We start from the raw sequence: 13,670 nt of genomic DNA, 5'->3' as shown, positions 1-13,670 counted from the left end.
TACTGATCAATGTCAACATCGCCCACTTTTAACTCTGCAATTCTATTTTCCCCATAGCACTGACTTTAAGACCATAAGCAGGATGCTTGATTTGCCGCAAGGTTTGGCTGATGTTGACTTCTAGTAATTGAAGTGAGGCCAATGCCAAAATTGCTGAATAAAATATTTACAGGTCAGTGGATTTCTGGAACACCATTTGCAAGATTTAAGGCAGGATCAAGACACACATCCCGGTGATGATGACAATGAGACCACGAAACCCCAAAATGGCTAAAGCCCCATCTGTGAAGTTAGTCCTGAAGGTTGGAAGGAAAAAAGCTCTTGGGGAAGTGCTGTCGAGGACAGCTCTGCAAAAGGACAATGAGATCTATGACACTCTCCTCTGCCCTTGGCCACAACAGAGCATCACTATGAACTGAGAGGTGGGTCAGACATCATAATTCTGTACACGGTACCCTGAGAAGAAAAGATAGAAACTGCTGCCTAACGAAGCACTTACTTCTCTGACAAGTGGTACCTCGGAACCCTGGTGCACACTCACAGATGCCATCGTCAGGGGAGCACGAAGCCCCGTTTTTGCAGTAGCAGGGCAGGGAGCAGTTGGGGCCCCAGCGTCCCTCAGCACACACGCTATCACAGTGGATACCTGGAACAGTGCACACATGCAAGGCTGAGTGACAGGCAGAGTGGGTGGCACATCTGGGATGCTAAGTCAGAGACAGGACTAACTAAGGTCATAGTATCATGCTGAGTTATCTCAGGCAAGAATGAGCGGATGTGGTGCGAGGTTTAAAATACATGTATACACATCAATACACCATCATATGCTGTGTGCTCATGTATCATAACACTAAAATCAACTATTTTCAGTAGTTATAAAAAAGAAGGCATAAAACACCTTTGTTATACCGATTTTCTTCTTTAGGAGGAGGGAGCAAAGGGGCAGCCCAGGAGCTCTATTAAAGGCAAAATTTATCAAAAATATTGTTATCATTTAGTTTTTAGCGACTTCATGCCTCCTCCCATTCTTTATTTTTACAGAGAAATTGACAAAGTGTAAAAAGATAAGGAGAAATAAAAGGTGGTTAAATTGTTTTACACAAAGAAAACCTCCCCTTTGGAGCAAACGAATAAACACAATCTTAAAATATTCTGATAATACATTGTGCAGCACAGAAATAAACACTAATCTGTGCGACCAAATTCCTCTTTAAATATTTTATCTGACATTGGGTAGCTATAGGTGAACTATCACAATTAATGTTATTTATAGCTGTTGTCTAAGCTATTGATCATCATGAAGCTATATATAGGTGTTTAACTCTCACTCTGGAAATAGAGAAACTTTAGAGTCAGTCACAAAAGAACAAAATGCCTGAAAGAAACATAAAGAGAAGCCCAAGTTGCAAAAATAAAAATAAAAACCAAGTTTTATTTGAAGTAAATGAAAGTCTTTTGTAAATTTGTACTTGACACACAACAGAGACCTCTTTCCTGAAAGTCTGAATTCTTCACAACCCAAAGAAATGCTCTTTGCATTGAGACGTAATAAGAATGAGTTATAATTAGTAGTGAACGGGAGACTGCTGATTAGACCAAGTGAAAACACGGTAAGAACAAGCATTCTCTCTCTCTCTCTCTCTCTCTCTCTCTCTCTCTCTCAAAGATTCTAGAACACTAACACCACCCAGCACCAAGGAAGCTGAGAAGGCAATGTTTGTATTACAGTTTTTGCTTCTACATTGATTAGGAGAAAAGTTACCGTGGCCCGAACCTTAAAGCAGAAGCAGCCCCAACCATAACGTGCACACTGCTAATTGGTACACAGCAATTCCTGCTGGACCATTAACTCTACTTCTGACTGTTCTGCTTTTTTCCGTCTGTAAGTCTCCCACATGGTAAAGGCTGTCAAGTAGGCATGAAAGCACACAGACCTTACTGTGTGTAAGGAACCAACAATAGACTGTTATGTTAACTTGGACTGCGGGCCGAAGAAAGCAGATCAGACCTGTTATAAACTGATTGGGCTTTAAGAGCTCCCCATAGAATAAAATATGGAATTTTGGCCCACTATGATATTTCTTTCTTTGAATTCATAAATATATAATCTTTTTTCTTTTTTTTCCCAAATCTCTTTTGAAAAGCTGGGATGGAATTGCAAACTCTTATGTTCCCCAAATGTGATTCACCAGCAGTAGAATCTTACGTGGTGTTTTGACTCACACCTATACTACATAGAAGCATCAACTGTATGGAGGAGTAAACCACGTTGAAAGGAAGTCGCACACCCGAACTTTGCTTTGTGAATTTGAAGGAAGTACCAATAAAGGTAACCTGCTACAGGCTTCAGTCTATTCAAATTCAGGTCCTGAGCTCTGCCAGTGAGCCAGGACTGCTGTTTAACAGCAGCTGAAAAGAGGACACCTGCTTCGTAGAGATTCCGACACCCTGGTCATTTTAGTCTAGAGCCACCCACACAAATCCCAGTTAGAATTTTGGATTAGTAGAAGGTGAATGATTACTTTGTTAATCTGAAAACCATCCTGAATATTATTCCTGATTTTTTGGCACTTCTTTTGTGTGTGTGTGTGGGGTGGGTAGGAGCTTTGGGAAGGGGGAGATGTAGCAATTTATGGTGATTTAGTTTATCAGCTACTTGCCAAGTCTCTCCTTCACATTACGCTTAATCAATGCAGTTAAGATGGAATGAAGTACACCATTCCATCAGGTCAAAAAGTATATGCTGCTCTCTTCCATTAGAGATTATCATGATTTATATATAACTTAGCACATTCTCAATCAGAGCATGTTAAGAAAAATGACTCCAGGGCAGATTGACAAACCTGAATAAGTGATCCTTTATTTCACATCTGATTCCTCTTCCCTAATAGGTTTGTTCAGCTGGTTAGCATAACCATCAATCATGATCAACTTTATCAAGGTAATTTTCATAGAAGCAACAAGGTACAAGATACAGCAAGGAGATCCATTGCAAAGATAAGCTTGTTTCACATGATTTACCCATCATTTCATTTCTAGACAATCACAGAGAATTCTAGAGATCATCTATCAAATCTTCTGTCTCCATTCATACGCATATTTCAACAGAACCAAGCTTAGTTTCAAATAACTTTTATTATACAATTGCAATGATGTCTTTCCTTGGAAAGTAAATTATAACAATTCTATTACCAACTCCCCCTAAATATTGAACCCTTTTCCTTTTCCTCTATCATCAGTAAAAATGAGTCATAGTTTGCAGATATTAATGTCTAATCTATTTGAAGACAAATACAAAGTATGTCTCAGCCAGGGAGCAATTCCAGGGAAAAGTGTGAAGCTGTCCGTTTTCCTCCTGAAGCATCATTTTCTCATATCACTACTCCTCCCCTTCAGGCCTCTGTGACTTCTTGTTATCTTTCCCTTTATCTTATAGTCGGGAAAGGATAAGATAAATCTATTCTTGCTGAGATGTTGCCTTCTCTAGAGAATATTAATATTTTCAGAGATATACATATTAAGAGCCTAAGAAATAAATCTCTAATTGTAGAATTTCAGGCAATGAGACTCACAGAGGGGATACCGGGGTAAGTGCTTCTCTAGGTTACACTAGGTATATGGCTATGATGGGACCTCTATGGAAAGCTAACCCCGCAGTGAAACTTTTTCTCCAGTATAGGGAATTGTAAGTCTGCTTTAACCATTTTGTGTGTTTGTGTGCATGTGTGTGTATGTGTTTTATGCCTGAATTTTATTATTTCCATTGATCTCATCCTACTCTTTGACAACTTTGCTGGAGTCCTGTAAGACATCTTTTCATTTCCTTGTCTGTCAAAGACAGAAAAGATAATTCAATTGAATAAACATTCAACAGCTCTGGCAGCTGCTTGCTTGCTGACGAGAGGGTCTCTAAGTACATTCAAGTCTAGAGTAATAACGGCCCCAGAACAGGCACGCCCGTCTCTGTCTGGGGATCACCGTCAGGGGAGGAAGAAGTTTGTGAAAGTGGAGGGGTTCCAAGGTAAAGGAAAGGTGGCTGCAATCCTCAGAGGCCCAAAGAAGTGTCTTTTCCTTCAGGAATCACAAGTCAGGGACAGCTGGAATGGGGCCTGGGAAGAGCAAGGGAGGTGACGTACAGGGCATCCAGGAGTGGTCACGTCGATCAAAGCCAGAAATGCCCTACTGTGGAGTGTAAGGTTCCTCCTCCTGGTATTAACAGGGACCAAGTGGACGATGAAGTAGGAGATTTTCATAATTAAAGTTGGGGTATATAGAAGGGCAGGAGATAGTTGGAAGATGATGAGCCTGGAAGAAAGAAGACCTGTCAGGAGGCAGTTTTGGGTTATCCATGTGAAAAATGACAAGGTCTTAAACTAAATCGGAGCCAGCTGGGATGCAGGAGAAGATGAGTTCCAGAGAAATACAGGAGAGAACACAGATAAAAGATCCACCCCCTACCCCATACATACTCCACCCGGGGTAATTACTGAATTCTGGCAGCTCCATGAAGGAGAGACGCTGCCTGGTTTTGTTCTCTACAGTGCCTAGCACGTGGAAAGTGTTAAACAGTTGTTGAATGAATCAATAAGCCCAGCCCTTCTTTCAACATGATATTCAGGATCATTTTCCAACAGGATGGAGCAACCATATTCTTCCTTCCCTGAAGAAGTGACGAGAGGGGCACTCAAAGCAGGAAGCCTAGCATATTTATATTTTGTACATCTGAAGTGGTGACCCTTCCCAGCTAAGAGGGTGGAAATGTTAGCCTTGCTTACTTTTGAGAAGATAAACTTGCACGAGCCCAGGTCTGTGTTTTTCAATGCTAGCCCAGATTATGAAGCAATAGAAGGATTATGGGACATCTTGAGGAAATTCTGTTGGAATGTTTCCCAAAGGCTTTAGTAAAAACTACTTCAGGAAACAACTTTTTAAAACATTTGGAAGAAGGCACAAAATAGGAAGGGGGTATCTTTAAATTTGCAGGAATCTCTGGCTCAACGGAAGCCCTTTTCCCCCCAATAAATGTTCTAACGCTGATAAGGAGATCTGTAAAGGACTGCTTTTGCCAGGCCCGAGGACAAAGAGCTCCTTGATAGCCTTCACAAGTTGCTAGGCAATGGCTGAATGATCGTGATAAACTTCAGCTAAGCGGCTCTGTGCCTTTAATGGCTGATGCAGTATGCCAGCCGCCTCCATGTGAAATCAGCATTCACTGCGCCTTTGTGATTGCATGAATGCGGAAAATGAATCATCTGGGGTGTCACTATTTCCCCCTCCTGGAGATAACACCCCAACTCCTTGTCTTGCTTAATTGTTTATATTCCTTATGCCAGAATTGCGATATTTGGGGCACTAGTGAATGAAGGAAATGATTTCAATTCGATGTCTCGTTTCTGAGCAGCAAGATGTTACACATATATTAGAGCAAAGAGAGAGATTTGTTAATAATTGGGCTTGGTGATTATAGGAGGGAGGAACTACAGGATTTAGTCCTAACACTTTTCTGCTTTGCTAATCCCCTGGTCAACAAAGGGGCAGCACACTGGAGTGTGAGAAGGTTTTCACTAGTGTCACCACTTCTGAGTCTGCCCTCAGAGAACGAGAGCTTCTTTCTGCAGCCAGGAGAAAACGCTGCTCTTATCTTCCGGTTCCCAGTACCTAAGCATGATGGCTCCATTCGACTTGGAGACACTCAACAAATGGCTGTTACATTTGTCAAGTATGTGGATACTATGAATTTTAAAGATCCATTAAAAAGGATCTGCTTAATACAGATAACCAAGTTGAAAAAAAATATCCTGCTAAGTCAAATCAAAGATGTTTGCATTTGCGCTATGAAACGAAAACACTAGAGAGCTTGGCCCATCTTAGCCCTGACCTGGACCCAGATAAAAACACACAGAACAGACTGCTGGGCAGATAGGGAGGTCTGGAAACTGGTATTTTTCTGCAGCCTTTCTGTTGGGAAGGCAAGCTCCTTCTGCCCCCTGACTTCAGAGACCCCACATTCTGCTTTTATACGACTCCCTCCCCTGTCCCCAAGACCATGTAGACAGACAGACCTAATCTCCTGCATACATACACCCTCTCTACCTCTCAATACTCTAAAAAGTCAGATAGCTAGTTATTTGCACTTGTGGCTGACTGGGGGCATGCACGTAAATTAAAACTCATTTGCACTTCAATTTGCACTTACAGGTCACTGGAAAGGGAGGGTCTCCCAGGATAAGAATTCAGGCATCACTAAGCCACATGTGAGATTTAGGACAGATCAGTACCTGAAGTAGTAGTTTACTTGCTCAGCGGGTCAAACCTGATGTGTTTGGGGAAACTTAAAACAGGAGGGCTGTTCTTCCAGACAGGGGCTGGGCCCACTGCAGGCTGAGTTCTGCTTGCTGGAAGAGCAGAGAAGCCAGACTCTTCTCATAAACTCACCTGAAGGTTTTCTTCCTTCCAATGTCCCCCTTCCTGTCTGCATTCAGACAGCCACCCTACCTCTCTTCCTCCTCTCCTTTCCCCTTCTTTCCATTGTATCATGTCCCGCTAATCCCTTTCTCTTTCCGGAGACTCCTGCAGGTTGGTTTGGCATCCTAGTCTCTTTTCTCTTGGTTTAGCATTTAACTTTTTTTTTTTTTCTGGTATGAATGCATCCCTAAGACTCCTCCAGTCTTTTGCCACTGCTTATGAGGCTTCTGTCACAGAAACGCTCCCCTGAGTCCCACCTACTCTTCAATAACAAGAGTAGCAAGGCATAGCAGAGGCCAGGCTACAGACTAGTAACTGCCACTACACAGGCCAACAGGACAACTTTTAAAATGACCGGCAGGGCCACCAAGTAAGGCTGTGCAGGTTGTTGCAGAGCCCCTGGCCACAGGGCTAAACGGGGGCAAAAATCCAGCTTGTACCCCACCTGCCAAGAAATGCCCCCTGAGGGATTTCCAAACCTTCTCCAAACTTGTACAAAAAGTGCTTTATGGGCTGGCAAGGCACTCACTCTCCAGATTGTCATTTAGTAGTTGTGAGGTGGGGACAGGGCGTATGCAAGTTAAAAGAGTTCTTAGGAGGTGACGGTGATCTTAGCCATGGTTGAGAACCAGGCTAGAGACTGTATGTTTCCAGAAAGCTGGAATGAAATCTTGATAGCTGTAACGCTCACTGAAGAGGTGTTCTGACTGACTGAAGTCAGAGCAGAAAGGAAGAAAAAAATGTCAGCATGTTCCTACTCTTTTTGGAAAATACTTTATAAGGCAAATCATTCCACTACTATGGAAACACACACACACAGACACACACGGCTAATTAATTTCACTGACATCTGGAATCTCAGAACATTCATTTTGAAAAGCCAGGCTCATTTTATAGCAGTGTTGTGTGTGTGTATGTGTGTATGTGTGTATGGGGCAGAGGTGTGGGAGAAGGAGCCCAGGACACAGCCTATATCCTGCAAGGTGTTTCATTTTTCCCCATTTTTTTTTTTTTTTACTGCAATCTGTCCCTTTTTTGATAAAGTAGCCCATTGGCTAAAAATGTCAATAAATTGAGGTTTTAAATAACCACATAGGTCTGACAATTAAGTTCGCGAACTTGTTGCTACGATGTTGCTAACTTTTTTGATATCAGAGGTTTTATTCATTATGAATGTGTACCAACTGGACAAACACTTAACCAAGCTTACTATTTGGAAGTGCTGAAAAGGCTGTGTGAAAAAGTTAGACGACCTGAACTTGTCGCCAACAATTCATGGCTCCTGCATCATGACAATGCACCAGCTCACACAGCACTGCCTGTGAGGGAGTTTTCAGTCAGTAAACAAATAACTGTATTGGAACACCCTCCCTACTCACCTGATCTGGCCCCCGATGACTTCTTTCTTTACCCAAATATAAAGGAAATATTAAAAGGAAGACATTTTGATGACATTCAGGACATCAAGGGTAATATGATGACAGCTCTGATGGCCATTCCAGAAAAAGAGTTCCAAAATTGCTTTGAACTGTGGAGTAGGCACTGGCATCGGTGCATAGCTTCCGAAGGGGAGTAATTCGAAGGTGACCGTAGTGATATTCAGCAATGAGGTATGCAGCACTTTTTCTAGGATGAGTGCACGAACTTAATTGTCCTACCTCATATAACAAATTACATGTCTTTTCTTTTGAAAAATGGTACATTTATTTTGGAAATACTGGGATGTCAGAAGCAACTTTTGTTTCAGTTAACCTATGTGGTAGTACATTCTGAAGAATTTTTTATGGCTTGGTAAAATGAGACCATCAGTTATAGTAGAAATAAACAAGAGTTTCATTTCCTTTAAGAGAAGAAAGACAGCCAAACATTAGAAAAGAGGGTGGAGTCATTGAGGAGTGGTGGATGAGCCCCATGGTAAGAAAGCAAGCCGACTTCCTTAGTATATCAGGTTAGCACCTGACTTCCTCAATTTAGGTGGGTCAATTTCTCTGTAAGGAAGGACAAAGGTGTTCTGACCCCTGTCTCTGGCTCAAAACCCAGAGGCCTGTCAGCCCATTCCCACAGAGTTGTCCTCAGCGGTTAAGGGCTGTTGGTGCCTCTATGTCATTTTGTTGACTTGGTTGGGGGAAGAGCCCAGGTCCCGTGTTAGAATTCACTGATTCCTTCACAAAAGCTTCACTGTTACCCACACACTGTTACCCTGTCTGGTGATTCTTAAATTTCACCTAGCGCAGTCTCAGCAACAGGGAGGAGAAGAAACAGAAGAACTTGCTTCCACGGGCTTATGCTATTTATTTGGCCCCAAAACCGGTGTTTCAATGACAAGCAAATCTTTCTTTATATTGAAAAAGGTCTATATAAGGTACTTAAAATAAGTTTGTGATGAGAAATCATGAGCATATCCAGTGTTGACAATGCAATTATGTTCTGTGTAAATAATAAAGAGGCCACTCTTCTTTCCTTTTAGAAAAGTAAGCCAATTCTTGGTCCAATGGTAGGGTGCTTTTTGGAACTTCAGGAACTCTCTTTTCCTTGACATACTTTTGCTTATATTAAGTGTGTTCTGTGAATGTAGGGGAAGACCTCTCTAACAACAAAAAAACACATTTTACAGCAGATGAAATGTCAGATATTTGCAGACCAACTGCCCACACAGAAGACCCCAATAAATAAGACACTGGGGCTATGAAGCAAAGAAATGGTGGGCAACACATGACAGACCGACACGAAGCAGCAACGGTTTCTCCCTTTGGAGAAGCAGACCAGTCACGGATGGACTGAGGATTACAAGATTATATTGTGTGACAAAGCCACTGCATTCTCGTAGGAGCTCCCTAGGTCTAAGGCCAGATGGGATCATTTGTCTTACCCCATGACCCAGACTGTGGAATGCAACTAACACATTTTTTGGCTGGCTTCAGGCCAAATTTTATCTCCTGACTCTCTCGCATACACTAGCGTATGTATGCCTTTCACAGGCTGGTTCTAAATCATCAAAGGAGGTGGATACTTTGAAGGAGCGATGGGTGTGTTCAGGAACACCTCACATTTCCAAAAATGGATTTGAGGAAGTTTTGCCCAGAACAAATGGTGTGGCTTCTCTGTCAGAAAAATTCTGAATTTGCTGGGTGTTAAAAATGCTATTTCGCTTCCCTGCAGTCACTGAGAACTTAGTGCTGGTCACTCCATTTGACAACTTCAAGAACCCTTGTGAAGTCACAGAATCTGGTTTAATCCCTGGTGTGATGTAGTTTTAACATGTAGTAACTGAGAGCAAAACAGAAACATGAGAAGGTGGAACTTCATATTGTGAAGTCTGAATTATTTCAGCTTTTACAAGTCAGGGAGGAACTAGAGGGCCAGGGAGTCTTCGTGTCTGTGGGTAGCTCCCAGTGACAGAAAATAGAGTCTATTACCCCAGCCTTGGCCTGTTTCCCAAGGTAGCTCTCAGACACTAGAAATCAAGTACATGATAGTTCATCTCAGCTTACTGCTGTCAGAAGCCAAAGAAGCTCAGACCAAATTCCAAATGACAAAAAGACTACTGAAGAAGTTACTGATGACATCCTAAGTTCAAGGATCTGAAGATTTAATATTGTTGACAATACTCCCTACGTTGATCTATAGATTGAGTCCTCATTAAATTTCCACCTTGTTTCTTTGTAGGAATTGACATGCTGATTCTAAACTTCATATGAAAATTCGAGGAACCCAGAATAGCCTAAACACTCTTTGAAGGAAAAAGATAAAAGTTAAAGAACTCACATGCCCCAATTTTAAAACTCTACCAAGCTAGAGTAATCAAAACAGTATGGTACTCGCATGAGGATAGATATGTCTCAATGGAATAGAAGAGAGAGTCCAGAAATAAACCCTCCCACATTCATGGTCAATTGATTGTTGACAAGGATGTCAAAATAATTCAATGGAGGAAAAGAATAGTCTTTTCAACAAATGGTGCTGGGACAAATAGATATTCACATGCAAAAGAATGAAGTCGAACACTTATCTCATACCATATATAAAAATGAACTCAAAATGGATCAAAAACCTACATGTAAAGCTAACACTGTAAAAGCTAAAACTATAAAATTCTTAGAAGAACACATAGGCATAAATCTTTGTGACTTGGATTAGGCAATAGTTTCTTAGATTTGATGACAAAAGCATAAGCAACAAAAGAAAAAAGTAGACAAATTAGACTTCATCAAAATAAAATCTTTTCTGCTGCAATGGGCACCATCAAAAAGTGAAAATAAAAAAGTCACAGAATGAGGGAAAATATTTGTAAGTCATATATACACCTGATAAAGGACATGTATCTGGAACATATAAAGAACTATTACAACTCAATAATAAAGACAAATATCCCAATTAAAAATAAACACAGAATCTGTATAGATATTTCTAAATCTGTATAGATATTGGCCCCTGAACAGTATACAGAAGGCCAATAAGCACATGAAAATATATTCAACATCATTACTCATTGGAGAAGTGCAAATCAAAAACAATGAGATAATTATTTTACACCAACAATAATGGCTATAATCAAAATGGCAGATAATAACAAACGACAGTGTGGGTATGGAAAAACTGAAAGCCTCATACACTGCTGTTGAGAATGTAAAATGGTGCAGCCACTTTGGAAAATAGGCTAGCAATTCTTTTTAATTCTTCAAAAGGTTAGAATTACCATATGACCCAACAATTCTACCTCTAAATATATACCCAACATATATACATCCACACAAAAACTTCTACACAAATGTTCATAGTAGCATTAGTAAAAATAGCCCCAAAATGGAAACAACCCAAATGTCTGTCAACTGATGAATGGATAAATAAAATGTGGTACAATGGAATATTATTTGGCAATCAAAATAAACGAAGTACTGCTATATGCTCCCATATAGATGAAACCTGAAAACATATGTTAAGTGAAGGAAACCAGTCACAAACGACCACATAGTGTATGAATTCATACAATATCCAGAACAGGGAAATCTACAGAGACAGAAGGTAGCTTGGTAGTTGTCTAGAGGAGAGGATTGAGAGTAAATGGGGGAATTACTGTTAATGAGTACTAATTTTTGAATGTGATGAAAATCTTCTAAAAGTGACTGTGGTGTACAATTCTTTGAATATACTAAAAAACACTGAATTGTACACTTTAAATAGGTGAATTCTATGGTATGTGATTATACCCAATAAAGCTATTTTATATATAGAGAGAGGGAAAGCACTGATCAGCATAGTCCTCGCACATAATGTTTAGAAGTCTTCACCCATAGTGAAAATAAATCCCAGCATAACTGCCATGTCGCCCAGCACTTCCTGGAATAAGTCTGCGCATGGCAGTTGGGTGTAGCAGTTAACAGAGCTGGTTATGTGGTGGGGAGCGTTGGGACAAATCCCGTCTCTCACGTTTACTGACTCTGGGACCTTGCCTCACTCCCTCATCTGTAAAAAGTAAGTAAAAAGTAAAAATAAGTAATACTTCCTACCTCATAGAGTTGTCGTGAGACTGCAGTGAGCACTCAGTAAGTAAGCATTACTTATTATTTCTCTAGAGTCTTCTTTGTATGTATTTTTGCTAAAAAATAAGACCACCCTGACTCTCATATTTCCTAAATGTGGCATCTCAGGTATGAAGACATAAGATTCTCTTCTGAAAGATCCACCTGAAAATACGAACTATCACTAAAGAGGATACTTAGCTTGTTACCACCAATTTCTCTTCTAGAGGACAAGTTGAAAACTGTTTTGGAGGATACTGAAGCATCAATAGGGAAACAGTTCTGTCTTAATAAATCTCCCTCTCCTCTCTCAATTTATATACAAACATATTTAGATGCAAATACAATATGTATACAAACACACGCGTGCGCGCAAACACAGACACAAATGAATTCAAACAGAATTTTTAATTCAAGTTGAGGTTCATTTATCTACCTGTCATCCAGTCCCTAGCACACCAATGTTTCGCTCTAAATTGGCACATCAGCAATCAACATTTTATGTTACTTTCAGTAGATATGATCATATATATTTAGTTCATTCACTCCAATGTTCAATAACTGTCCTATTGCATTCCCACTGGTAATTTTTCTTAATAAGTACTTAAAAGTTTATTAGCTTTTCTGTTTGTGTGTTTTTTTAGGATAGGCTTTATTTGATGTATAAAAAAGAACAAGGTCTCAATTTGCTTGGGCACTTAATGCCATGTCCCAAGGCTGTACATCACAAACAAAAACATTGTTCTTCTAAGACTTCTGTTAGTTTGATCAACTTCCTGGCTGAAACCATGAGGTCACATAAATAAGGAGAAACTTCCACCTCACAATTAGAAAATTGTTATTCAATCCTACTATGAATTTTTATGACTTAAACATTCTTATAAGAAAAAGTTAAGTTTTGAAATTTTTATTTCTGGTAATGAATATTTCACATTTGTATATTAGCCATATTAATAGTAATAGTTTGCCTCAGTAAGGTGAAGTTAATTATATTCTTATGGTTTATTCTAATCATCCTTTCCTCAATGCTCAAAGATACCACAGAGGTCTCACTCAACTCTTAACAGCAATTCACATTTTCCCCACTTGCCAGCCTAAATTCTGACAGTTGGACCTTACAGGAAGGCTCAGGAGAACTGCCCCTGCATGATTTAACAAAAAAATCATTTTTGGATTATGGATTAATTAACCCTAGCAGTAGTATTTCTTGGGTAAAAATGTGTCAGCTCACTGGAGACTGCTTTCATTCCTATTGTTCCTAAAAAGTTGACCTGTGTGTGTTTCTTTGAAATAGCAAGGAACAGCGCTAGGCATAGATTGGCACGTTTTCCATTTCCTTGGCTCTCACCTGACCATCCTGGGAGGCAGCGGCAATGGCCCGTGGTGGGGTGGCAGCCATCCGCATGGCTGCAGTCACAGCGCTCGGCACAGTTCAGCCCATACGTGCCATCCTGCACGGAAGACAGCGATGAGGCCATGGGGAACCCCACAATGGGAGACAAAAGGGGCCACAGTCAGCCATTTCAGGTACAGCCATTTCAGGTACTCTCCCAAACACCTCTCAGCAACATACATTATCATCATCACCTCTTTGCATGTCTTCTTGCCCTAAAATGTAGGCTCCAGGAGGTCAGTATTTTAAACTCCCTCAAACCTTAGTTTATGTCTGACATATGAGTGGTTAGG

The 13,670-nt window shown here is 40.5% G+C and overlaps 1 protein-coding gene across 7 annotated transcripts in view; it reads right to left on the bottom strand.

Moving 5' to 3' along the window:
• The window catches only part of MEGF10 (multiple EGF like domains 10), a 158,400-nt gene that overhangs the window by 23,626 nt on the left and 121,104 nt on the right, over positions 1–13,670 (bottom strand). For 6 of the 7 annotated variants that reach the window (XM_033110933.1, XM_033110932.1, XM_033110931.1 and 3 more), the window contains 2 exons: positions 13,333–13,435; positions 500–646 (listed from right to left, as the gene is read on the bottom strand). In XM_033110933.1, coding sequence (XP_032966824.1) covers positions 500–646; positions 13,333–13,435 — 250 coding nt within the window. The remainder of the gene's footprint in view (positions 1–499; positions 647–13,332; positions 13,436–13,670) is intronic. The other variant, XM_033110936.1, reaches the window with a different exon arrangement.

The sequence above is a fragment of the Rhinolophus ferrumequinum genome, chromosome 7 (genome assembly GCF_004115265.2).
Source record: "Rhinolophus ferrumequinum isolate MPI-CBG mRhiFer1 chromosome 7, mRhiFer1_v1.p, whole genome shotgun sequence".
Lineage (NCBI taxonomy): Eukaryota > Metazoa > Chordata > Mammalia > Chiroptera > Rhinolophidae > Rhinolophus > Rhinolophus ferrumequinum.
Note: the sequence above shows the minus strand (reverse complement) of the source record. Positions and strands in the feature narration are given on the sequence as shown.